This window comes from Pelodiscus sinensis, chromosome 31, assembly GCF_052426305.1.
Source record: "Pelodiscus sinensis isolate ZL-2025 chromosome 31, ASM5242630v1, whole genome shotgun sequence".
In the NCBI taxonomy this organism is placed as follows: domain Eukaryota; kingdom Metazoa; phylum Chordata; order Testudines; family Trionychidae; genus Pelodiscus; species Pelodiscus sinensis.
In genome coordinates, this window is record NC_143082.1 from 10268962 (window position 1) to 10296747 (window position 27786).

General features: G+C 47.3%; 1 protein-coding gene across 1 annotated transcript; it reads right to left on the minus strand.

Moving 5' to 3' along the window:
* Positions 1-1142: 1142 nt before the first annotated feature.
* On the minus strand, positions 1143-27338 carry FAM186A (family with sequence similarity 186 member A). Its single transcript, XM_075902051.2, has 8 exons — positions 26825-27338; positions 25345-25576; positions 20065-20241; positions 15838-18838; positions 13539-13731; positions 9818-9993; positions 8957-9145; positions 1143-3253 (listed from the first exon to the last, which is right to left on the minus strand). The coding sequence occupies exons 1-8, from the start codon at positions 27014-27016 to the stop codon at positions 3211-3213; spliced, it is 4203 nt and encodes a 1400-aa protein (XP_075758166.2). The 5' UTR covers positions 27017-27338; the 3' UTR covers positions 1143-3210.
* Positions 27339-27786: the final 448 nt, after the last annotated feature.

Below are 27786 nucleotides of genomic sequence, written 5' to 3' on the forward strand. Positions count from 1 at the left end.
TTACCCTACTTATACACTATGACGAGCAGGGGCGGCCCGTCCATACAGACGAACTAGGCGGTCGCCTAGGGCGCCAAGTTAAATGGGGCGCCAAATTATGGCGCAGTATCATTGAGGGGTTTGGAGGTGGGGGTGCCGATTGCATGGTCTGCCTAGGGCACCAGTTGCTGGCAGCTAGTCTAGGGTCACACCTGAGAAGATTCTTTTTCCTGGAGAGAGACATGTCTTCTGTCTCCCTCAATATCTAGGGAGCAAACTGGCTCAGAGACAAAGGAGGCAAAACCCCCAAATTCCTTTGTCTCAGTTTGAAATCCCTACCTGAATTTCTATTGGCTGACCAGATACCTGGCTAGGTACAGAGGACATAGTTAACCCCTTAGTCCGCAGTCTGCTGGCCATCCCTCATGGTTATGACAGGGTCTCATGTAAAAAGAGGGAAAAAAGAAAATTTAAGGGTGTAGGAAGAGCAATAAGAAGTGTTGGCTGTAAATTACTCCTACTCCAGGAACTTTCCTCCTGTAGCGAGGGCACCCCTGGCTTTTCCACGACCTCTTTCTCTTCTCTCTGCAACTTGATGAAAATCAATATTTCACAAATACTGCTTTCCAGCCGTACTGACACCACAGTTGCTCTCAAGAGGGATGGAAGGAAATGGCTTAACATCCAAATTAATCTCCTGCCTTAAAATGAGATTTAAAGCCAGATGTTTCTAATAGGCTTGTGGATCTCAGCCATTTCTGAAATTGTACCCACATACCAGGAAGAGACATCCAGTGTCCAATTTATCTTCCATACTGTGTGTCCTCTCATTCCCAACACCTCCATGCTACAGTCTTGCATTCACCAAAGAAGCTCTAGCAGCTGCTTATTTGGTTACACTAGCACGAACAACAAAATAGGAGATGAAAAGAGACAATACTGTGGGCTCACCTCTGGAGAGCACAGTGTGAACTGAACAGATTATATCATGGCATTCATACTGCATAGCATGGCTACAAGTGCGATCAGGGATAGAACTCACACCCGTCTGTTTCAAGAGCAATGGACAGGACATGCAACTATCCTGTCTTTCTGTTTCTGTGGGCTACTAGGTACAAACCCACCCAGCAGTTTGTTATTATCTTTATATTGCAGTAGCACAGAGGTGGGCAATAATGTTTGCTAGGGGGCCACACCAAGATTTTGGTAAGTGGTCAAGGGCCCCTCGTATCTATGGAAGGACTACAGGGTCTGGAACAGAGAGTGGGTGCAGAATGGAGCTTAGGGTAGGGGACTGGGTGAGGGGGAGTTTGGGTGAAGGAGGGCGTTGTGACCTGGGGCAGGGCTTTGGGATGCATAGTCCAGGAGGGAGGGAGGCTGCAGGACAAAATTCTGACCTGGGGGAGGGGTGCAGGAGGGAGTGCAGAATTTGGGAGGGAGTGATGGTGTGGCAGGAGGTTGGGTGCAAGAGGCAGGCTCTGGCTGGAATGCGCTTACCTAAGCAACTCCTGGCCAGCAGCACTCTCAGGCAGGCTTCCTGCCTGCCAGCATCCCCAGAAATTCCATGTGGCTTTCTGCCCTGCAGCACGAGGCTTTGCACACTGTCCCCGCCCCCAACAAAATCTCTCAGCTGCCATTGGCTGAAAGATTTTGCTGGGGGTGGGGACAGTGTGTGAAACCTCCCCCTGCCTGTACAGCCAGGTGTTACAGTCCCTGCCCCAAAGCCACTCACATGCTTGAGTAGATATGACATATCATCTAACAGGAGAGGTGTTGCTACTGCACTCTCAGCTCAGATACTCGAGCATCTCACCAGAGGCAGGGGAGAACACATGGTAACCTCAGCGCACTCAGCGACCCATGTTAGACTCAGCTGCATGATGTAAGATGGGAGAGACCCCTGGAAGAGTTTGTGGCCCACATGTCAAAGCTTGGCTGCGCTCCACAGGTCTGGGTAGAAGTGGATCAGATATGAAATATTAAGGGACAGGCTCTATTTGTGTAGCTGCAGGGTGGAGAGGGATACATTTCCCATTGTGTCAAGGAGTAGCCGAAATTTCAGGGCTACTTGAGAGTGTGACACAGCCAGCAGTAATTTACCTTTATCTCGTCTCAGCTTTTCCAGGCCTCCTCACTACAACGGTTATTAGTCATTTGCATTTGACAGCCTGCCTGGTAGTTGCAGTATGTAACTTTCGGCCTCTTTTGGAAGGAAATTCCTGATGCTCTCTCCCCAGCACTCCTTTGAGGTGGAGTTTCCTCTTGCAAAATAAATGTGATGAGTGTTGAAAATGCTATGTGGCCTAAAGTCAATTGGATCTGATGGCTGAAAGCTTTTGCTTCAAACACATACTTCATAAGCCTTATTTCCCTACCTCCCTAGCGCCACAGTCAGGACTTTCTGAAGATGCTATTGTTCCAGATCCTCTACTAAGCACTGCATGACACAATCCCACACAGCTATGCAAATAATTGCAAATGGGATGGCAAGGCCAAGCAGAGCTAGGCGGTCAGAACTCCCAAATTCTAGCCCAGGTTCAGTGATCGATGCTTCTCCCCAGATCAACCCGTCAAAATGAGAGAAATCTTGCTGTATAGCCCAGCCCACCTGTATTAAGCTCATGCAAAGCTGAAAAGCGCAGCTTTGTAACTTGCCATTCAGTCCCTTTCACTCTAGCAGTGTGTCTCAAATAGAGTTGCCAGGTGTCCGGTTTTGAACCGGACAGTCCAGTATTTGAGCTTTCTGTTTAGGAAACAAATTGAGAAAATGGAAATGTCCAGTATTTTCTAAATAAGATGTAATGTAGATTGTGCTGAAATGTCAAGTGTGTCTGGTATTTTTGTTGAAACCATCCAGCAACCCTACTCTCAAAGTGGGCCCACCGCCGTAAGCTGTGAGTGGGCCAATGCTTCTTTGTTCATCTAAAGAGTTTGTTGCCTCAAAACCTCGCAACTCCCACTGGCTGCGGTTGGCTGTTTCCAGCCAAGGGAAGTTGCGGGAATAGAAATTCAATGGAAGCACTGGTGTCCAACAGAAGTTGAGAATTCAGTTGAAAAATCTTGGCAGCCTTTGACAATCCCAGTCTGAGCAGACTGGAACATGAACTGCCGTCTGTACAGTAAAGGCACCTGGCCATGAAATACACACAGAAATATACTTTATTTGCTTTCTACATACATTTCTGTTGTGTATGAAACTACAGCTGGATTATCCTATATTTACATGCGTTTTTACTTGTGTCCATATGTTTTCCATCTGGGAAGATTCTGGACTCTGAAAAAAAGACAGGCTTATTGTTACAAAATATTAATTTAAGAGCTATGCAGGGCCCAGTCTTGCACACCGGCTGTATCTAAAGAAATGGGCTTGTCCCTATGTAACAACTAGGGACATTAGTAACTGATATCTACAAACAAAAAGACAAAGTGCTGATTAACCACAACACACTGCCCACTTGTTTGTCGAGGTGCTAAAACCACTCAGCAGAGTCAGGCCTTTAAATATTATGGGATGGGATAAAGGTCAAAGTGCAGGCCTGGAAGTTTGGAAATGCTGAGGTCTAATCCTCGTGCCAACATCAACTACCTTAGCCAGTTGGGGGCTGATTTTAAAAAATACTGAGCACCTGCAGATTCAGCTGGTGTTATTGGTGCTGAGCATTTCTGACAATCAAGCTGTAGCCTGTCCTGACTCTGTTTCCTTGTTATTTTAATATCTTAACACAGTGACGGGAGGTGCTCTAGAAATTCATGAACAGATTCAGTGATTAAGAAAGCTCTGTAAAACGTAAACGGGGATAATACTTAACTACCACACAGCAGGGGAGCGAGGATTAATAGGTTAATGTTTGCAAAGCACCTCGAAGATGAAAATCGATAAGCTTTATTACATCTGGTGCACAACGTAAATAAGAATACAAAACAGTACCCTGATCTGAGGCTGTAGCTTTTAGCATCGCTGAGGATATATCTACAAAACCTATGAAACAAGCTTCTTGGACCAACTCAACAGACATGGCCCAACAGGGCTCACAAAAGCGGTCTGAAAACAGCTGTGCGGCCAGTGCTATGGTGTGTGCGAGAGCTCTGGCTCTGATGCCTAGGGCGAGAAGCGAGCTTCCAAGCCTGAGCCACAACTTCTAAGTGCTGTTGTCTGCCCAGATTTTCACAGAGCACTAGCATGCTAGGAGGGGGGGGTCAACATACACCTCGAATGTCACAGCAAAGTGGGTTGTGCCCACAAAAGCACGATACCATCTACATTTTTTGTTAGTTCCCAAGATGCTGTTGGATACGTCTCGTTTGCTTTTTTAACGTTTTTACAGTAAATAAGGTATTTTAGTCCTATAGAAACCAGTCTTACAGTTCACCATGAATGGTACCTGAGAACATGTAGCTATGGCACTCTTAGTACCTCTCCCAGACCTGGAGAGCTCTGTGTAGCTTGAAAGCTTGTCTCTTTAGACAACAGAAGTTGGTCCAATAAAAGATGTTACCTCACCCACCTTGACTCTAAGTTCATACTCAGTCAGAAATCCCCTTGGTGTTCTCTGGACTACATATTTTGCTATAATTTCTTTTGCTGTTTTTATTGCACTTACATTTTCTCCTCTCTCATTCTTATGCACAGGTCTTAGGCTGTGTCTAGACTACACCCCTTTGTCGGCAGAGGGATGTAAATTAGGCACTTCAAAATTGCAAATGAAGTGGGGATTTAAATATCCCGCGCTTCATTTGCATAATCACATAAAGGCGCTCTTTCGAAAAAGTGCTATTTTGAAAGTTAAACCGCAGTCTAGACGCGGTTCTTTCGAAAACAGAAGCCTTTTTCGAAAGATCCTGTACTCCTCAAAAAATGAGGTTTACAGGATCTTTCGAAAAAGGCTTCTGTTTTCGAAAGAACTGTGTCTAGACTGCGGTTTTACTTTCAAAATAGCGCTTTTTCGAAAAAGCGCCATTACGTGATTATGCAAATGAAGCACGGGATATTTAAATCCCCGCTTCATTTGCAATTTTGAAGTTCCTAATTTACATCCCTCTGCCAACAGAAGGGTGTAGTCTAGACACACTCTTAGGGTAATAAAAATGGCTGCAGTGGCACTTTGCAAAAAGCAGCAGTCTAGACGGGGATCAGTTGACAAGGAAAGCCTTTTCCGACCAATCCCTTATGCCTCGTGCAATGAGGTTTACAGGATCAGTCGGAAAAGGCTTTCCTTGTCGACCGAACCCCGTCTAGACTGCCGCTTTTTGCCGGCAAAGTGCCACGTTGGCAAAAAGCGGCAGCCATTTTAATTCTAATGAAGGTGTGGGATATTTAAATCCCTGCTTCATTAGCAATTTTGGTATGTTTAACTTACATCCCTCTGGCGACAGAGAGGTGTAGTCTAGACATACCCTTAGAGACACCGGTCAATAAAACTTCTCCTGGACTATGACAGCTGGACCCCACAGACCATGCAGGAATCTAATCTATCTATTGGATTTTGATTACGCAACTCACAGTAACTCAGGTCCTGCCCTCACTGAGAATTTATGACAATCTCAGACAATATTCACAGATAGCCCAAGCACTGAGAGGCAGGACAGGAGGTTGTATCGATTTGTAACCTTGTCCTGACAGGTCTATTCAGCCTCCAAGCTAAAATCTGCATTTTTTACTAGCACAAAGTCTACTGGATCCTGAATGATTCCTCAGTCCCCCCCAATTTGTGGGATCCTTTCCTCCTCTACCAATGTGAGAGCTTCTAAAGGAGAAACGCCTCAGACTTCTTGGCCTGGCCATGTTTGTTTTGCTGTTGTTTGCTTCTTGGAGCTGTTGAGACTCATTCCTATGATGCCTTTATAGTTTGAGCATCAAGACTGAAAAAACTAGACTGATGGATGGATTCCAACTAGGAATGTGAGTGAGTAATCGGGTAGACGATTAACCAATAAGCCTAGGCTTATCGTTTAATCTAGTCAACTACTCCCCCCCTCCCTCCCCCGTTGCCTCTGAATCAGAGGCAGCAAGGGGGAGAAATCAGGAGACGGTGCTGGGGGGAGCCAGCTTAAGCCAGTTTCCCCCAGAACGGGCTCTGTGGTGCCGCTGCTTCGCAGAGAGCCTGGGCTCACCATGGACAGAGGTTGTTTCTGGGCCTTGTATAGGCAGATGCTGCTTCACAGCAGCAGTCCCTGTCCACAGGGGGTCTAAGCTGGAGCAGCCTCTGTCTGTGGGGAGCTCATTCCCCTGCCATGGAGAGGGGCTGCTGCCACCCCACGCCGCTGCCTCTGATACAGAGGCAGCAGCGCATGGTGGCAAGCAGCTGGTTTGTGAGGGGAGCTGGTTTTTAAACCGGCTCCCCTCACGGACCAGCTTCTGCCTGGCACCCCGTGCTGCTGCTACTGATACAAAGGCAGCAGTGCAGGGCGGCAAGTGGCTCACCAGGAGTGGGGCCAGAGCTGCTGGCTGCTGGCCCTGCCCCTGGGGACTACAGAATAGCCGACTAACCACTAAGATTCATGCAGTTAGTTGACTATTCTACTACCTGCTACCTAACATCCCTAATTCCAACTCCTAAGGAGTCTGCAGGACCTTTCCAAGGCAAGTGACCAGGCTATTGTATACTTACTATGTGGGGAGCTTTCAGAGGAAGCCTTGAAACCATGAATATTGCCTGCTTTGTATGGACTTTCTAGATTCATAGATTCTAAGTTCAAAAGTGACCATTTTAGCCATCTAGTCTGATCTCCTGTATAACACAGGCCATAGAATTTCTACAGCATCTCTCTTAGAAGAACATCCAATCTTGATTGAAAACTTGTCTGTGATGGAGAATCCACCACAACCCTTGGTATATTGTTCCAATGGCTAATTCCTTTGACTATTAAAAGGAATACTGTTTATTTCCAGTTTGAATTTATCTCACTTCAACTTCCAACCAGTGGATCTTTTCATACATTCCTCTGTGAGACTGGACAGACCATTACTAACTATTTGTTCCCCAATAGGCAGGGCTTGCCAAGCTGCGGCGAGCCCAAACCCGGCTCTTCCGGGTTGTAATCTACTCATCCCGGGTGAGTAGATTACATAGTTTGTCGAGCCCTGCCAATAGGTATAATCTGTGATCAAGTTACTTCTTAGCCTTTGCTTTAAGCTAAATAGACTGAGCTTCTGAAGTCTATCACTAAAAAGTATGTTTTATAATCCTTTAATAACTCTTGTGATACTTCTCTAAACTCCAATGTAGCCATATCCTCTTGTGTCATTGGCACCAGAACTGAACACAGCATTCCAGTAGCCATCACACTCTTGCCAAAGTGAAAGTGGGCTAGTACGATGCACCAGTAAGAACCATTGCCAGCACTAGCCTGGACAAGTCAGCACTTTAATGACCCTTTCTTTCAAGCACTGCTAAAGCACTGCCACTTTAAGGTCGCTGCCCTTTTTCTTCTACCCTGTCTCCACGCACCCAATCAGCGGCCCTTCTGGTAAGGTTCTTTCCACTCAACTTCCTTGCATTCTTGAATTATCAGATCAGTTTAAACAAGTAACTGCAATGAGATTCCATGCATGTGTTGCAATGAAACAAGGTTAAAGGTTGGGGATACATAGTCCATGTATCATTTTGAATACAAGGATGCTGTTAGCTTTGTGTGACTCAACACTGACACCTACAGGCCACTCATGAAGAGAGATAGGAAAAGAGATTAATTCAACTCTCTGCTCCAGGCAAAGGCAGCAGCAAGGTAACCACAAATCTTGAGAGATGAGAGACACATTTTCACTCCACTTGCAGCCTAGGCCCTGAGTTCAAGGAGCAGCTCTGCCTCTGTCTGACTGGGGAAGGTTTTTTTTTTATCATATTCCTGCCTATCCTGAGGGGTTTGGCCAGTGGTCTTCGGCTTAATGTGGGGAGAGGCAGGTGTGTCATGGAAGCCAAAGTGACACTGACCAGGACAGCAGGAGACAGGCCAAGTTGGCTGGAGAGGTGATGGTTCTGGAGCCCAGAGCCCCACACCTGTCTGGAATGATATGAACAGAGTCCTTTTAAGCCAGGCAAGTTTTTTGTATCTTGCCTTAGTTAAAAAAAAAAGTTGGGAATTCATCACATTTTAGGGTGCTCCTCCCTATTCACAGAAATGAACTTTGTCTCCTGCCTAGGTAGCTTTATGCCCAATCAGAAGGAGCCAGGACCAGCAGCATGTAAATCTGCATCAACAGGTTGCTGCAGAAGTTCCAAGAAGTTCCTGGAAGAAGTGAACACCAGCACTCTGCTAAAGCTTTTGGCAGGGAGGAAGAACATACCAAGCTAGCAGGAGGAGCCACCTCTGGCTGTGGAGGGAGAATGCAGGTGGTGCAGTATGTTTGGGAGGTAGATACACAGGCCATGTGCTGAGGATCTAGCTGCACTGTTATTCATATGTAATTCTAGGGTACTGTGTCAGCTCAGCATCCATCCATTTCAACCAGTTACTCTGACAGGTGTATCTATGTGCAAGTATCAAGGGAACTCTTACATCTCTAAGACGTATCTGAAAATAATATTTTGGCTTTCCACTCATGCCACATTTGCATCTTGCCTCTCTCATCTCTCCCATAGACCCTCTCTAACTTTCCTCTGCCCACCTCTTGCACAAATACAGGTTTTTCTGCAGCATAAAACCAAGGAGACAGGGTGGCTTCAGTCAAAAAAGAAATCCCATTCAGCATGTGGAGAGGGGTAGGTCTAATAGGTACAGTACCTTACTGAGAGTCACACGAGTTGGGTTCTATTTCAGGCTCTGGTACTGTGTTGCTTTCCCCTCTGTGCCTCATTTTTCCCCATCTGTAAAATGGGGATCTAGACATTTTCCTAGCTTACCTGGAAGTTTAACTCATTAGTATTTGCAAGGGTTGGTGAGATCTCTGGAAAGACGGAATTAGACATTGACACAGTCATATTCTTATAACATAGTTCCCTCCACAGATGAATGAAAAATAAAATGTAAGGCTGCTTACTGTGTCTGTAGTGTCCTAAGGGGTTTGCTCCTAACTGAGCTCACATCCAGTTCCAGAAATCTAGGGATATCTGGGAAACCACCAGCTTGAGACCAGAGCAATGACATAGGAGGTTTTGGAACAATAGGGAAACTGTGAGAGATGACATCAGTCCTCCATACTGACTCCATCTGGTCACCAACCTGCTCACTGCAGGAGCACAAGAACACAATCAATTAGAAGTGACAGAAACTACTTGGCTTCAGCCTCATTAAGACAGTAATGTGGTAGGCCAAGCCATGGGCTCCTGATTCACCCCAGAATGTTCAGACAGGCCCCTAAAGCTGGGCATTAAAACCCATATTTAAGCATTTACATTAGTGGCCCAGAGTTCAAAGGACTTCAGTAGGAGGCAGAGCTGAGAAGTGCCACCCACAATTAAACTCCATGGCTGAGTAGCAAGTGAGGTTGGTCTGGGGATTGGGCTTCATATTGTGGTTGGCTGCCCTGGAGTCTGAAGTCTTCTGTTTAGCCAGAGCAAGAACAGAGAGAAAGGGAAAAGGTGAATAACCAAGATGGGAACACAGAGGAGTCTTTCTCTGGCTGGAGGTCTTGAAATGTGAGTCAGTGAAAGGGAGAGAGGCCAAGTGGGATGCTGGGGCTCGATCCTGGCAGATGCTGAGCATCCTCACAAAGTCAGTGAGCAATGAGAGTTGTGGGGGCTCAGGATCTCAGAAGAGGCAACTAGTACCTCACAGGATCAGGTCCGCAATGGGGACTTGAGTGTTACACCATAATTGGGCAGGGGGACTTAAGAGCACACCATAGCAGGGCAGGGTGTGCTCATAAGGGCTGCTTTGAGTATTTCCAACCCCCATATACCTGACTCCAGGCGGATGCATAAATGCTCCAACTTTCTTCATACTTGCCAAGGGGCTTGGATAGCCAGGGGATTTGGACCTGGCACAGACCGAGGACTGGAACTCTTTCATTTCATCCACTGCTTTGATCAGGAGAGGGGATGGGCTGTTGAGCTGGAGTTCAGAGCTCAGGCGGAGCTAATGTAACAACAAAGAAAAGGAGTGGTCAACCAAACATTCCTGCTGCCAGTGCTTCCCCTTTCCCTTCTCTAAAGCTACATCTACACTGTGGTTTTTTTGCAAAAGAAGAAATGCAAATAGAGTGCTCATTTGCATATCTTCTTCCAATCCTTTTTGCAGAAGAAGTTTTTGCGATAAAAATCCCCATGTAGACAGGGCCATTTGTCAGAAAAAAAAAACCTTTTGCGCAGTGAGGTTTACGGGTATAACCGTAATGGGAATGTAACAAAGCTCCTCATTTCACACACAGTGGGTCCTGTGCTTCTGGGTGGCAGTAGGCTGAGTAGTCTCTCTCCCTGTCCAGGGAATATGGAAACTCCCAGTCTAATTGCTCACCTCAGTGGCTCATTAAAGCTCTCAGTCTAACCCCTTTACTTCAGGGGCAAGCTGTAATCTGATTTAGCCTCTCTCATCATTGGCGTAGCAAAGAGAGGGAAAAATCTCTTAGTCTCTAGTGGCCTCTCTGAACGTGGACAGATTAGATTTCATAATGCAGTCTCCCTCCCTCTAGCTGGAGTTTATGTCCCTCGGATTTCTGGGGCCTGAAGGGGCTGTTCCCCAGCAAAGCTTGCCCTGCCTCTCACCTATGTATCTGCAGGGTTCTCTCCTGGTACCTGCCAGCATCTCTACAGTTCCTGTTCTCCTGCTGTACATTCTTCTCCCACCACTCCTAGGCTGTGTCCAGACTCAGGGTTTTTTTCGAAAAAAGTAGCCTTTTTTAGAAAAAACTTCCCCTGCGTCCAGACTCAAGCCGCGTTCTTTCGAAATTAATTCGAAAGAACGCGGCTTTTCTTTCGATGGCGGTAAACCTCATTTCACGAGGAAGAACGCCTTCTTTCGAAAGTTCCTCTTTCGAAAGAAGGCGTTCTTCAATGTAAATAGGGCGTCTTCAAAAGAGAGCATCCAGACTCACTGGATGCTTTCTTTCGAAAAAGCAAGCCGCTTTTTTGAAATTTCTCCGTGCAGTCTAGACGCTCTCTTTCGAAAGAGGCTCTTTCGAAAGATGCTTTCGAAAGAACCTCTTTCAAAAGAAGCCTGCAGTCTAGACATAGCCCTAGTGTGCCACTAAACTGACTAAAGGGGGGGGGTTAACCAGTTCCTGACGGTCTTTGATAGACTCCAGGTGTCCCCGAATCAAACCTAACTGTTTCAATGACAAACTGAGGACAAGCAAACAGAGGGAATTTGCCTGGGAACCATCCTAGGGAAACTACAGTGAGTCACAACCCAGCCCCCCCAATGCAGCACTCTAATTGTCAGCCAATGGGAGTAAATATCTGAGTGTCTCTCGGCTGTGACCATTTGTTGGACTGGAGCTAGTTGCAGGAACTGTTTTGACCATATGTCATTTGTTTGTTTGATTGATTATTTGAAAAGTGTAACTGCTTGACCATGTATTTGTTTGAAAAGTGTGAACTGGGGGTGCTTTGTTCCAGGTGGGCCTTGAGTTTTGGATTGGAGGGAAGGCTTCGAGCCAGACCAACTACTTCAAGCATGCAGCCTTATGAAAAAGGAGCCAGTTGCAAACTGAGGAAGTTTGCCTGGGAACCATGGGAGAGGAGGTATGGGGTGTCTTGTGAGCTGGTCAAATGTCTATGTGTTGTAACCATTTGTTTGACTGGAACTAACTGCAGGGAATGTTTCAAAAGTTTTTGCTTGTTTCAAAAGTGTTACTTTGACTGTTTGTATGTGTGTTTGAAAAGTGTGGATTGGGAGTGCTTTGTTCCAGGTGAGTGGTTAATCAGAGGGAAGGCCTTGAGCTGAGCTAACTGTTTTGAGCCAGTTGCAAACTGAGTGAGCAGCAAACTGAAGGCAGGCAAACAGGAAGTTTGCCTGGGAGTTTACCTGGGGGGAGTTCCCATAGTGTTTTTGTGCCTTTCAGGGTTCTGTGAGCAGTAAACACAACATCTGAAGAGGTTTCTAGAAGGAAAACTATATAGATCAGCTGTTGTAACCTGTGCCATATTTGTCTTTCTCTCAGGAGACAGAAGCAATTTCATCTGTACAAAGTGCAAGCTGGAAGAGAAGGTTAAAGAACTAGAGGCCCAAGTAGCTACCCTGCATTGCATCAGAGAGAATGAAGACTTTCTGGATAGAAGTCAGTGTTTGGTACTGCAGGCACTGCATGCTGAAAAATGAGAGTGCAGTGCAGAGCAGGGAGGAAGAGTGGCAGCCTGTGACCTCTAGATTAGAAGAAGAAAGAGGTTAGAAACTGTTTTCAGGCTCTCTGCACAAGTACTACAGCAGAGCATGGTTTGGAAGAGCTATATGAGGAAAGGGATCAGAAGGAGGCCCCATTGACCAGAAGGCATGGGATGCACTGTGGTAGCGGTGGGGTTCCACAACCACCACTCCACAGAGGAGGGGATGGGTGGTGGTGATCGGGGACTTCCTGCTAAGGGTGACAGAGACATCCATCTGCCATCCAGACTGGGAAACTGAAGAAGAGAGCTACTTGCCTGGAGCTAGAAGTCAGCATGCGACGGAATGCCTACCAACACAGATCAAGACATGGGACTGTTATCCCTTCCTTCTTCTCCAAGTGGGCACCAATGATACTGCCAAGAATGACTGTTTGACCACTGTTTGTCTGTTTGAAAAGTGTGAATTGGGAGTGCTTTGTTCTAGATGAATCTCCAGGGGTTGATTGGATTGGAGGTAAGACTTTGAGCCAGGACACCTACTTCAAGCCAGCAGTCTAATAAAAAAAGCAGCCAGAGGGAAGTGCAAGATGAAAAGCAAACAGATGGAGTTTGCCTGGGAGTTCACCTCAGGGGAGCCCCACAGAGGTTTTTTTGTTTTCTTTTTTTTTGGGGGGGGGGGGGGAGTTGTTGTTTTTTCTCTCTCTTCTCCCCTTGAAGCTTCAGGGTGCAATACATTTCTGAGGAGTCTCTCAGAAGGAAAACAGTATGGATAGTGTGCCCCCATTACCAGAGAACCCAAGCTCCTCACAATATGTCATGTATTTGTCCACAAAGTGCTCCTGTCAGGTAGTTATTATCCCATTTGCAGAGGGGTATCTGAGGCACAGTGATGATAAATGACTTGCCCAAGGGTCACCCAGGAAGTCTGTAGTAGAGACTTGAACCAAGTCCTAAATTAGTATCCTAATCTCCAGACCATCCTGCTTCTTTGCATCCACAATTGATCCTCAATATTGTTCCAATTCCCTGGGAAACTAGAACTTGAGGATGGAGGGGAAGTATCAGTAAAGTGACATTCACTCCTGTGCAGGCATCCAGGTCCAGACTACGTAAGTCCCACTTAAGAACTGGGAGCTCTGGGCATAGACCTTGTGCTGGCATTTCTGAACTGGGGATATTTCACCCTAACCCCTTAAAAGGTACTTTTCTATTCTTATCCTATTGGATATTTCTAATGTTAGAAACAAAAGTGACCAAGAAAAAACAAGGGCCACACTCTTCTCTTGGCTATGCCAGTGACGTCAGCAGGATTGTGTGTGGGAAGGGAACCAAAAAGAGAACTTCACCCCCAAAACTCACTTGGGCAAACAAGGAAATCATCTTGCCAAGGCAGTGTCGTCGTGCCTGTTCTGCTGTTTTCTGCTTGGCCACCCAGCACTGCAGCACCTTTTTCCGGTAAGCGTCCACCCTCTCCACGTATGTGTACAAGTTCCGGACCTCAGCACCATCATTGACAGCTCTGGCGGATTCCAATCGGGACATTAAGGTTTGTCTTGGAATAAGAAGAAAAATAATTACATTGTGAGAAATGTTTCCTCTCCACAATGGAAGAGAAAGAAACCAGACAACCTATTTATATAACATGGTGTTAGTTCTATTAGCAAGGGAGTGGAGAAGGAAATGCAAACTGAGGGGTGCTTTGAGTTTAGGGTTTAGTCACACATCCAGCCATTTCAGCTTTTCTAGGGTCCTATCATCTTAATTTCTAGGGGTACGTCTATACTACAGTGGAAGAGCGAAGCTGCTGCTGTCGATCTTTCAGGGTTCGAATTAATGGTCTAGTTAAGACAGGCAATTTGAAGTGAGAGGAGCACTCCAGTCGATGCCAGTAACCCTGCTTTCATGAGGAGTAAGGGAAGTCAAAGGAAGAGTGTTTTCCTTCAACTTCCTGCAGTGTAGACAGTGCTAAAACCCTAGTTACGCTACTTCAACTTCAGCTATGCAGTTAACATAGCTGAAGTTGCTGTAGTGTAGACATACCCTAGGTGTTGCAGTACTTTGTGTGGGTCTCTTTTAATTAGAGATGGTCCCAGACTACCTGGCATCCAACACTTTTGTCCTTTATGTTAATCATTGTCCTTTTCCCCTAAATTTACAGTGGGTTCAGGGTGGGATAAATGGACCTGGATTTAACCCGTCTGTAATTTTGAGACCAAGTTTTTCTCTCAGCTCACTACAATAGATCTCAGCCCTTGTATTATGGAGCATAGAAACCCCATTGATATCACTAGGTGATGAGACCATGTGGAATTTCCTTTGTGCTTCTTCAAGCCTTTATCTTTCCACCTTCCAAAAATAAAGAGAGAGGGTTGATAAGCTGATCTGACCAATTTAGGAACAAATCCAAAGAGGCACCAAGCACCCAGCATTTCCATAGAAGTAAAGGAAATGATCTGCCCATTGCTGAGCTAAAGCCCAATCCTGAGAGATGCTGAGCTCATTTTGCACTTTTGTTCTGAGACCAGTGAGAATTCAGCAGAAGCAGACTTTAATGGATGATATGCATGCCCATCACCACTGATTCACTGAACCTCATCCTGGTTCCCTGGGGAACAGCCAAAGCCGCTCTCCTTTGTAGAATACCACGGGGCAAGGATATTTCAGAGTGGGTCAGTATTTTAGGTACATCTGCACTGCAGGGTTTTTATCCCGGAAAAGCTCTGCTGCGTCCAAGGAACATTTGCTCTTCTGCGTTTGCTCTTCTTCTTCTGCGTTTACTCTTCTGTTTTTGTCGTTTTTTTTGCGGAAGAGCAAATGCACTTTTTTGGGGATAAGAGCTCCACCAAAAGAGCAGGCTTTTCCACCATTTGGCTCCATCTAGATGGGGCCAAATGGTGGAAAAGCCTCTTCCGGAAAAGTGGTAGGAAAAAGCTACGCAAATTGCAGAGCACAATTTGGCTACGTCTACACTGGCCCCTTTTCCGGAAGGGGCATGTTAATTTCAGCTATCGTAATAGGGAAATCCGCGGGGGATTTAAATATCCCCCGCAGCATTTAAATAAAAATGTCCGCCGCTTTTTTCCGGCTTTTAGAAAAGCCGGAAAAGAGCGTCTACACTGGCCCCGATCCTCCGGAAAAAGCGCCCTTTTCCGGAGGATCTTATTCCTAGTAGCTGAATAAGATCCTCCGGAAAAGGGCACTTTTTCCGGAGGATCGGGGCCAGTGTAGACGCTCTTTTCCGGCTTTTCTAAAAGCCGGAAAAAAGCGGCGGACATTTTTATTTAAATGCCGTGGGGGATATTTAAATCCCCCGCGGATTTCCCTATTACGATAGCTGAAATTAACATGCCCCTTCCGGAAAAGGGGCCAGTGTAGATGTAGCCTTTGTGTATTTTTTTCCGAAAAAAATCCTACAGTGTAGACCTAGCCTTTGTGTGTGTGGAATTCTAGGAAAGGGAGGGGCACGAATCGGCACCTCACTTATTCTAAAGGACCTCAGTATTTGTGCCATTGGCTTCTCTAGGAATTTGCCTGTGTAAAAGGCCTGCTTCCATTTAACTCAATGTTCAGGCCCACACTGGCTTTGATAGCAGCAGGTTTAGGCCCTTAGCAAGAATTTGGCCCCATGTGCATACCATTAGTCTGCATATATTGGTACCTGACATGCTGGAGGTGGCAGAAGGAGATGTATTTGTGGAAGAGGAGAGCCAGCCTCTCAACATCCGTGTGCAGGGTCTCAGTGATAAACGACTTTGCCTGCATGTGCAGGAGTGGGGGTAGTCTACACTTTCGGGTCGCCTGGCCCAGCAGCACCAGGTTCTCCCTCTGTGCCTCCACATCCACCCAGTACCGCTTCTCTGACATGCTGCTCTTCTCTTTGGTCTTCTGAGCCACGGTGGTTTCCTCAGTGAACTGAGCTTGAGAGTGCAGGGATATTTTGCTCTGTGTGGGAACCATCTGCTGGGCAGAAGGCTGGAAACGGCCGTACAGTAGGACCTCTTCCTTGGCAGTCTCTCTCCTTGGCCTTAATGGGATCTGTTTTGTCAAGTGTTCGGGGGCCCCAGGCTCTCTGCTCTTGGGAACGGATTTAGACCTTGGGATCAGGTATTGCTCCTGCTCCTCCTGCATCTGCTTTTGCTGTAGCTCTTGCTCTTGCAACTGCTGCAACTGCTCCTGCCAAAGCCGCTCCTGCTCCTGCCACTGCCTCAGCTGAAGGTCATGTTCTTCCTGCTCCTGCTGCCACAGCTGCCGCTGCTCCTCATACTCCTGCCTCTGCTGCTGCCAGGCTATTGCTTGCTTGCGCTGCTTCACTTCTTGCTGCAGCCACTTCTTCAGTTGAAGGTCATGCTCCTCCTGCTCCTGCTGCCACAGCTCCTCGTGCTCCTCCACCTGCTGCTGCCAGTGTCTCGCCTGCTCCATATGCTCCTGCTCCTCTTGGTGCCACAGTTTCAGCTGCTCCTCGTGCTGCTCTTCCTGTTGCTGCTGCCACAGCCTCTGTTGCTCCTCATGCTCCTCCTCCTGCTGCCGCCACAGTTTCAGTTGCTCCTCATGTTGCTCCCGCTGTTGCTGTTGCTCTGCCTCCTGCTGCTGCCACAGCCTCTGCCGCTCCTCCTGCTGCTGCTGCCACAGCCTCTGCTGCTCCTCATGCTCGTCCTGCTGCTGCTGCCACAGCCTCTGCTGCTCCTCATGCTCCTCCTGCTGCTGCCGCCACAGCCTCTGCTGCTCCTCATGCTTTTCCTGCTGCTGCTTCTCTTCCTGACATTGCTGACGTAGCCTCTGCTGCTCGTCCTCCAGCTGCTGCTGCCTTAGCCTCTGCTCCTCAGCTTGTTCCTCCAGCTGCTTCTTCCACTGCTTTTGCTTCTCTTCCTGCCCTTCCTTCAGTGGCTCCTGCGCCTCCCACTGATGGTCCTCCTGATGCAGCTGCTCCACCTTCCCCTTTATTTCTGGCTGCTGCTGCTGAGGCTGTGGTGACTGCCATTGCATCTGATATTCCTGCGTCTCCTTCTGCCACTGCTCCTGCTGCTTTTGATTAGGAAATGGAAATTGCATGGCGATATTGGGTTCCTTCCATAGTGCTACAGGGAGTCCCCATTGTGAGATCACAGGAATTTTGGACTCCAAAAAGGAACCGTTGGGGCCACTCAACTGGATAGAAGGAATAGGGACCTCTTTCCCTGGAAGGAAGATCCCAGGAAGACCCTCCGAGGATGGCTTTGCCTCCTCATCATGCTCTTCAGGTAGCACCAAGCTCCTTGGAAGCTTCTGTTCCTCTAAGATGCTGAAATATTTCATCTCCATTTTTGAGAAGCATTCTTCCAGTTTCCTCTCCAACACCATGTAGAGCCTTTGGGCTTCTGGGTCCTTGGGCAGCATCCGCTCTGCTTGTGTCTGTGCAGGAGGGGGACAGCTCAATAGCTTCTCTATCTTTTGTTCCAGATAAGCCAGGACAGCTGAATTAAACCCATACAGGGGAGTGGATGGATCCAGCTTGCTTCCACTGATAGGGCTTTTAGGGATTTCTGTATGTGTCTCCTCAGTGTGCAGGCTTTCTTTCTTCTGCTTTCCTTTCCTAGAGACCCCTTGGCTTGGGGGCTCTGTTGGGGATGAGAGCCTTTCGGTTTCTTTGTCAGCCTGGAGTCCACATTCATCAGGCAGGATCCCCTGGCACTCACCAGTGACATCTTCACCAATTTCCTGAATTTTACCCAGGAGGTTCACATCCCTTTTGCCAGCAGCTGCTGCCTGCTCATTGTCCAGAGGATGCCCATGCGGTTCTCCACTCAGGTCTCCAGAAGTCTCTTGTTTTTCCACTGTGGCGACTGAATCCCATTCAACCACAGTGTCTTGAGAACTCTCTGCCAGGGCTTTCTGTCTGTCACTGGTGTCTTTACCTCTCTCTGCTGAGACTTTCATTGGTGGCTTTTTATCAAGAAGTTTTGCATTCTGTGTGTTACTGGTATCTTCTGTTCTCTCTACCAATGGTTTCTGAGGCTGCTTTTTATCTGCTACCCTTTTCCCACTGGGGGATTTACCAGGGTCTACATGGGATTTCCAAGACAGCTTTTCAGCTGACAGCTTCCCATCCTTTTTCCTACTCAAATCTTTATCACATTCTTCTTGAGATTTCCTTTCAGAAGAAGCCTTGGCCCCAAGTTTTATGTCGCCTAAAGATTGTTCCATCTTTAGAGTTGCTTTTTCCTTCAACTTGTGCAGTTCTTTTTGCATTACCTCATTTGCTGCAAGAAGCATCTTGTATTTGTGTTCAATGCTTTGGACGTGATCCTCCAGAGATGCCTTTGTCTCATTAAGCATCTGTACTTCCTTTTGAAGGTTCACATACTGAGTTTCTTGCTTCCTGGACTCCTGGAGTGCTAAGTTATCATACTTTGCTTGCAGGCCATGGCATTGTTTATTTAGCAGGCTGAAGGCTTTGGTGAGATTGACCACCATTGTCACTATATATTTAACGGCAACAGCTTCAGCTTTGTTGAACAAGGTGCACGCTACAAATTCCTGTAACATGGTAAGGAGCTCAGAAGTCCTGGCGAAAGTTTCAGATTCATCTTCTAGCATCTGTTCAGGGCTTAAGGGCTGGGCTTCCTGAGGTTTCTGGACAACTTTCTCCCGCCATGCTCTCCACATGCCGGTTTTGAGAATAACTGGGAAAGCAAGATACACAAACGTGAAAGAATTAGGGTCTATAATGAAAGGATCAATGGTTTTGTGGTTAAGGCTCTGGGCTAGAACTTCACTTTCGGCTTCAATTGAAGTTCTGGCTTCAATTTATGGCTCCGTCACAAACTCTCTGTGCAACATTAGGCTAGATCATATGGGGATTTTTGATGGGGAGGCCACTCCAAGATTTTGGAAAGTAGTTGTGGGCTGCACTCTTCCATGATATTAAGGGAGGAGATGTGAGGTTTGGAATGGAGGTTGGGTGCAGAAGGGAGCTTGGGGTAAGGGACTGGGGTGCAGGAGGTAGATGGGAGTCTGGGAGGGAGTTGGGATGAAGCCCTAGGGCTTGTGACCTAGGGCAGGGGACTGGAGTGCAGGGGTTTGGGATGTGACCTAGAGTAGGAGGGGATAGAGATCTGGAGTAGGAGACTGAGGTGCCAGATCTGGGAGGGGATATTGGTGTAAGAGGGGGATGGAGGGTTTGGGTATCTTGAGTGTGGGGATAGAGATTTGGGGCAGGAAAGGGATGGGGTGACAGAAGCAGGCTATGGCCAAGAGACTTACTTGTCAGGTGCCAAACTAGCTTGCCTGCACAGCTTAAAATGTTTCCCAGCCAACCAGCCTATGTGCTTCATGAATAATTGAACCCAGGAGAGGGAGCGTGATTCTTTTTAGCTGCCTGTTATTCTAATAAGCAGCTCCCATTGGTTGCTTTCTGCCAGAAACCGGCCAATGGGAATGTGCTGGGGGCAGGGCGGCTCCTAAAACTTCCCCCCTTCCCTCCAGTTTTAAAACTTAAACGGAGCCCTGCAGCCGCATTTCTGCACGGGACTGCGGGACAAGCTGGGCAGCCTGCCTGGGGCTCCCCACTGCCTCCGGGGGCCAGATCCGGTGGCTTGGTGGGCCGAATCTGGCCCATGGGCCATATTTTGCCCAGGCCTGGGCTAGATTCTTCACCACTCAGTCCCCCGTATTTAAAATAGGGATAATAATCGTTTCTGTATCTAGCTTGTCTATTTAGTTTTTCCCTGACTGGGAAAACATTTTGGGTGCTTTCAATAAAGATGTATGGTCAGCTAGAAAGCAGATTGAAATACCTCATGCTTTTGAAATTTTGGCTCCATATGCACCAGATCTTTGATTCTCCAAATTAATCAGAAATATGAATTTCCCTCTTCTTTTCTCATTCCAAGACATTTGAAAAACTTACTTGATTTACTTCTCTTTTTCCTTTTTTTTACCACAAGAGGTGTGCAGAGATCAATCAGCTTCATGATACAACCTTCTGTGTAATCAAGGGAAGTCAGCAGCTTGGTCTCCATATCACGGACCCACTGAGCAGTGGAGATGTTTCCTACTTGTTCTTTGCCTTCTGACAACATTTCATCTGGAAAAGAGCCAAAGCAAAAAGGGCAATGAAGCTCATGTTAATTATCTTCCAACGGAAAATCAAGCCCTACTTGTTAAATGACATGGAAGACCTCACCTTGTTGCCTAACAATTTATATATGACAGGTCTACAATCAGGGGTGGCCACACAATGGTCTCCAAGCTGCACAAGGAAGTAACATATCACACAAACACAAGAAAATACATAGGGAGGTAGAGACAGCCATGTACAGGGCTGTTGCTAGGCCTACACAAAATACATGGCTGCATAGGGCACCTGAAAATTTAGGGCACCAAATTTTCAGATGCCCCTATGTAGCTGAGTGTACTTGTGTCATGGCTCCTTCCCCACTCTGGCACGATGAATGCAGAAGTGGGGGCCCGCAAAAGTACCACAAAACCTTATTTTTCCAGGCTTTGATATCAAACTTCCCCCCAAAATCTTAAAAACCTAGATTTTGAGGATAAAATCCAATGCCACCACCCAAGTAATGATAAGAACACAAGGTGAGAGATCACTTAGGAAATCTCACCTCTAAAGTACAAACCAGGACACAAAAATTAACCAGTACCAGGTTAAGAAAAAGAAAAGAGAAAGAACTTTTATTATCACCACAATATTCTTGTTGCAATCATAACAACTAGATGGCAGAGTCACAAAGTAATATGCTCATGGGGAATTCCACCATGGGCCCAAACTTAGTTGCAAAGGAGAGAAAACCCCATTTTAAATGCACAGACATCAGATCCCATTTCCCAAACCATAAAACAATAAAACGTAATGGATTTATCTAAGCTTTACCCCACTTACAGAAGAATGAAGAGTTTATTCTTGGAGGAAGACATTCTGTCTGATTCCCTCAGTAGCTGGAGAGAAACTTGCCCAGGTCAAAGGAGAGGGAAAAACCAAAAATTCCTTTGTCCCAGTTTGAAATTCTTACCTACATTCCTATTGGCCAACTCCACCTGGGTCAGGTATAGTTAACCCCTTAGTCCCCAGGCTGCTGGCCACCTCTCATGGTCGTGACAACTTGTATGCCCAGAGTACAGTCCTGTCACCACTGCAGCCTGGCTCCTCCCTGGCCTCTCCCCTGACTGCTCTCTCCCGCCCACAGCAATAGAGTTTGTCCCTGCCCGCCCCCATCCAAGTGTTCCTCTGGGCCAGCATCTAGCTGGACTGGGTGCTCAAAGGAGCTGGCGTCAGCCTCTGCAGCTCCACTCCATCCCCAGGGAAGCCCCCAACCCAGTAAAAACTGCATGGGCAGCAGGAGGGGAGGAAGAGAGAAGCCCCAGAAAGAAGCTGCTCATGGGAGGGGGGAAGGGAGGAAGACCCAGCCCCTTGACAGAAGCTGTGCAGGGGATGAAGCCCCAGACCCCCCACCATAGTTCTCTCTAAGGGAAACAAGAATTTGAGTCCCACCCATCTCCTCAGCAGGGCTGCCCAGTAGCTGCTCCGGGGCGGAGTCTTGTGGCAGGCAGCTGCCCCACCTCAGGGGCCGGGGCCAGAGCCGCTGTGTGGTGGGTGGCGACAGCTTCGGTGGCTGGGGTCAGAGCTAAAGCCGCCATGTGGCAGGCAGCCGTAGCAGTTCCAGCAGCCAGGGCGAGAGCTGCTGTGTAGCAGGTGGCAGCAGCAGTTCTGGCAGCCGGGGTTTGGGCAACATAGTGGGCAGCCACGAGGCGGGCAGCTGCCCTGTCGCAGGGTGCTATAGCCAGGGCGTGAGAGGGAACTGGGCATAGGTGTTGCTGGGCAAAGGGGGTGGAGGGTACTGGTCAGGGGACACGGTGGCTGGATATGCTGGAATCGCAGGGGGTGATTGTAAGGGGTTGGGGACACATCTGGTAAAGGGTGCTCAGGATGAGGATGCAGAGCTTGGAGAGCCCATGGATGCTGGAACGGTGGGAGCAAGGCTGGGTAGGAGTGGGATTGGGTATCAAGGCGGGTGGTTTTCAGGCTGGGTGGGTGCAGGGTCATGCACCTTCTTAATTAGCCCATGTTTTAGTATTTGTTCTTACAAAACTATGTATACATTTTAATATGTATACACTGGTGGATTTACTGGTGGGTGCCACCGTGGTACATATCCGAGCAAGAGCACATGATGTCAATATACCAAACTCCCTACCATGACAGATGGAAAATCTTAGAGGGAACACTGCCCCCTACCCAAGCAGAAGCCGCAGGGGGGCAGGGGCTAGCCTCTGCCTTAGTTGCATAGAGCCCCACAGAGGAAGGACAGCCCTGGCCATGCTGTAGGGTGGGCAGAATCATACAGCATTCAGTTAGGACCTCTGAGAGGGCTAAGGAGGCGGGTAAGAGAATGTCTCCCATTGGTAGTGAGAAGGAGGTGGGAATCATGTTTGGGAACAGAGAATGTGATACGTAGTAAAAACTATTATAACTCATCTTTGGTCCCTCAGGCTATGTCTACACTGCAGAGTTTTTGTGCAAAAAAGGCTGTGTATGCACAAAAACTCGCGGAGAGTTCACACCTCAAATGCATTTTTGCACAAGAAAATTTACAGTGAATTAACAGAACAGAAGGGTTTTTGCGGTATAGGTACTCCTCTTTCTGAGAGAAATAACTCGTTTTTGCGCAAGAGCTCTTATGCAAAAAGGTGTGTGTGGACAGAAAACGGGGTTTTTTTGCGCAAAAACAGCCTATCGAAAGAAGCACAGATGCCCTGGTGGCCATTCTGTTTATGGCAGCAGAGCTTTCTTGCACGAGAGTGACCATGCAGTCTGGATGCTCTCTTGTGCAAAAGTGCATTGCTTTTCTGATGTGCTTTTGCAGTGTGGACATGCTCTTGTGCAAGAAGTTTTTGCAGAAGATCTCTTCCACAAAAAGCTTCTTGCACAAGAAGCCTGCAGTCTAGATGTAGCCTCAGTGGAGAATCATGAAGGCAAGCCACCTGATTCCTAATATTCTAAAAGTAAAATTCAAGATGATCATATAAACCATCTCCAACAGCTGCAGGGTTTGAGCAGAAATGAATGTGACAACTTGGGCCCAGACAATAAGCCAACTAAATGCCTACTATGTCATTGTACTATAAAAATATATCCAGTAAGGTTTTGATAAAACTTGCAATGTTCTGAACTTGGTCATTATGAGATATAAATACAGAGCCTGATTATGAATGTACGTATGCATATACACAGAAAACTGAAAATTGTAACTGCAACATTAGCATCACCTCATAATAAGGCGATGAAGCAATCAATCAGGAATAGTCCAGCTCCCAAGCCAGATGCTTATATTATATCAGCTTCAAGTACCCATCCATTGTCCAGCCTTGGAAAGGACAACGATAGATTATTCAAGTTAATGGAAAGACATAGATACAACTGGGAATGTTCCCTATCTGAATAACCAGAAGTCATCACAGTCTGAGAAGGAAAAAAAAAAGAGTAAACATCTTTTTTTAAAGGGGTCTTGAAGTAGAAGTTTTATTCCAGAAACTGAGGGACCTAGTGGGAAGCGATCTGGAAACACTGGGTCGGCATCTAGACTGGCAAGTTTTTCCGCAAAAGCAGAAAAACTTACCAGCTGTCTACAATGGCCGCTTAAATTTGTGCAAGAACACTGACGACCTAATGTAAGATTGTCAGTATTCTTGCGCAAATACTATGCTGCTCCCGCTTGGGAAAAAGTCCTCTTGCGCAAATGCTTTTGCGCAAGAAGGCCAGTGTAGACAGCTAAAAACTGTTTGGTGCAAAAGAGCCCAGATGGCGAAAATGGTGATCGGGACTTTCTTGAGCAAAACCGCGTCTAGATTGGCACGGATGCTTTTCCACAAAAGTGCTTTTGCGCAAAAGCGTCTGTGCCAATCTAGACCAGTGGTCCCCAATGCGGTGCCCGTGGGCGCCATGGCGCCCGCCGGGGCATTTGTGTGCGCCTGCCGACAACCTGGGCCGGCCCCGCCCCAGGCGCACGGCGCACTGGAGGCGCCGGCCCCAGGGGTGCGACACGCACCGGTGCCTGGTGCGTGGCGCTCGGGCGGCCCCAGCCTCAGGGCACATGCGGGCGCACGGCGCCGGTGCTGGCCCCAGGCGCGCGGCTCGGGCGGCAGTGCTGGCCCCGGGCCCACGGCACAAGGCGCTCGGGCGGCCCCAACCCCGGGGCACATGCCGGTGCCGGGTGCAAGCCATCCCCGCCCCTGGCGTGCCCCAGGACATGCGGCCCCGCCCCCGGCGCATGAGTGGCCCCACCCTCAGGGCACCCGGCGCGTGAGTAGCCCCGCCCCCAGACGCCCGGGAGCCTCTAAAGGTTGGGGACCACTGATCTAGACACTCTTTTCCGCAAATGCTTTTAGCGGAAAAACTTTTGCGTTAAAAGCATTTGCGGAAAATCATGCCAGTCTAGACGTAGCCTGGGTCTCCCACACAATTCAGAGATATGCTGGCAAACTGCTTAAAGGCAATAGGCTTCTTCTATTAGGAAAAGGATTTGAACTATGATAGAAGACCTCTGAAATTGTGTCTTTATGTTTGTTTATTGTGTAACGTGTATGTGTTTGCTCTCCCTACTATTTCATCTTTGAATCTGCATTTTCTATTAAATAAACAATTGGTTTGTTTTATCCGAGCAGTTCTTGGGTGTGCAAACAGTGAGGAGTGTGCGTGGCAAAGTGAGCCGATAACTGGGAGGCTGGTTTTATGCCCATGGGGATCCTGAACCAGAGGGGAAAAATCAGACTGTGCGTGGAAAGGATAGATTTGGGGAGACATGGGGCCAGAAGAACTGTTAGTGTCAGCTGCCTGGAAGGCAGAGACCAGTGGATGCTAGAGTGAGACCTTGTGTTTGTGGGCAAGCTAGTAGTATCTGCGATTTGAACCATATCAGCACAATATTAAAGCACCCCTAGGTTATAACAGAAGGTGATGACTGAACACCTTACCAGCCTGAGTGATCACCCAGACATCACACTGGGCTCAAACAATGAAGTTGGAATCAAGCTCAAAACTTCCCCAAAGCTCAGAGGCTTTGGGATCCAGGTTTCTGACTGACTTGGAGAACATGGTTCCAGACAGCCCTATGATGGCTCTCAAGCTGCCTGTAGTCTGGAACAGCCCAGCAGACATCTTTCTCCGTTAACTTACCCCATTCTTTCAATGACTCCAGAACAAACTTTAAATCCTTTCCTTGAGTTGTGCTGGCTTTGAGCAAGATGGCTACTTTGTCCAGTAGAAGTGCTCTCCGTTTTCTCTCAGCCCAAGTGTTGGAGAGGAGGAATTGTTCTTCTATCTCTGGGTCCCTCCCTTCATTCTCTTTGAAGTGGTTACATGCCCGGTTCACATTGTTCAGAATTACAAACAGTTGCTTAGAAACCTCCTAAAGAGACAGAATGGGGCCTTAACGATTCTGTTTCTTGAACACACTGCATGTAAGGAGCTCAAGCTCAGGTATGTAAATTCACTGGCCTGGGACTCAGGAGATCTAGGTTTCATTCTGCCACAGACTCCTTGTGTGACCTAGATAATTCCTTTCTCCCACTCTCCCACTGTAAACAATTTGAAGCAGGAGCTGCCTCTCATGTGCTGCCTAGAACAGGGAGGGTCTGCTCCCAGTTAGGAAATCTGGGTGCTACAGAGAATAGCAAGAGAATAACAAGAGAGAATAACAACAGAGAATAACAAGAGAAGACGAGGTAGGATAGAACCCAGCTATGGTGGGTCTGCGCCCTGCAAATGGGAGTGCTTACTACCTCTCAGGATCATGTCCCTTTATTTCTAAACTAGAGGATTTACCTGGCATTGCTTGGGTCCTTGTGGGGGTTCAGGGCAAGCAGTAGGGGATGCAGAAGTCAGAGAAGGGGGTTGGTATTTGTGGAGGACTCAAGGCAGGAGGTAGGGTGTGAAGGATTCAGGGAAGGGGTTGGGAGGTATGGGGGTGCAGGAACCAGGGCAAGAGTTTGGGCTCAGGTTGGGAGTGGCTGGTGGCTGCTCCCTAGGGCCAGCCTGGGGCAGTAGGGACTTCTCCCTTGGGTCAGCCAAGGCAGCAGAGGCCGTGCTGCCTGGCTGGTGGCTGCTCTGCAGCTCTCTGGAGCTGCTGGGGGTATACATGTGTGCTACCCTCCTGTGGTCATTCTGGAGTATAACTGTCCCTACTATCACAGCCCTCCCTTTTCATTTGATGAGAAACAATCACATTCCACACACATCTCATTGTCCTGGCACAGCCAAACCCTGACCTTGCTTTAAGTAGTGATAAAAGGAAACCGCATAGCTAATTTGGTAGTCCTACCTCTTACTGTTTAGGATGAGTTCTTGAAAAAACAGACTCACAGACAGACAGAGAGAAGCAGAAACTCTCTCAAATATAAAATAGATTGCAAATATCAGGGAGCAAATACTCTGATCATCAAACTGCTGATAAAATCAACTAGCAGTGCACATGAGTTGTCCACTAAAAATGGAAAGCAACTCAAGACACCTAATGGGAATATTTAGTGGGGCATAAAATCTGAGACCTCTCAACTATTTCTTGTGCCTCTCCTACAAAGGGCTAGTCTCTTTTGCATCCTACTCACAGGAGCCATACGGCAGCCCCCAAAATCAGATGTTTTGCATCAGCATGTACCTTCCTGGCTCTGTCCAGCTGGGCAGCATCAATTTTGTCCAGTATGGTCTTCACTGAGGGGTAGATTTCAGCGAGAGGGCTAATAGTGAGTTCCAATTTAGAGGCTGAAGCTTTAGGCCCAGGTTCTGAATCTGTTTCAGATTCATGTGTACTTCCTGAAGAGGATGAAGACGATGATTCCTGAACTACCATGTTTAGGACCTGGCAGTTTTTCTAAAAACTTCTAAAAGCTGCAATTCCAAGCTGAATCAGTTTGCTTGTTCTAGAGGTAGTTGGAAGTCCAGTTTATCTAGCTGTTATCTCAACAGCAGAAGTGTACAAATGTCACTAACAGACGAAAATATTCCGTTTGTCTGGGTGATGTCACAATAACCCTTCCTCTGATTCTATCCTGATATCATCAGGCACAGTGAAAGGAATACACATCGACAGACACCGATGGAACAGGATTTACAGTAAAACTCCAATAGTCCGGCATCCAATAGTCCGGCACTCCTGATAGTCCGGCATCAAAATGGCAAGAGCCTAATGAGAGAGCTTCAGCAAAAAATGAGTCACAAGGTAACAGCGGCAGTAGCTGAACTGAGCAAAAAGGGTAAAAAAGGCCTACAAAAACTAAAACATTACAGTATACTGTATACAGTATGTACAATAAAAAGGGTTAAATACACTTTATATACATTATATAATGTATACAGTATATATATATATATAACCAGCCTATAGTACCTCCTGATAGTCTGGCATATCTGATAATCCGGCACCACCTAGGTCCCATAGGTTCCGGATTATTGGAAGTCTACAGTATTAGCTAAATAACCCTTGTGCAGATTTCAACAGAAGTGCTCAACAAGAAGGTTCTAGAAGAGCTATAGGCCAGGCAGTCAGTACAGCTTTCTGTGGACGTTGACAATGCTGGCTGTACCACAAAAGTCCAGAGTTGCAATTGTCCATAATCTTTC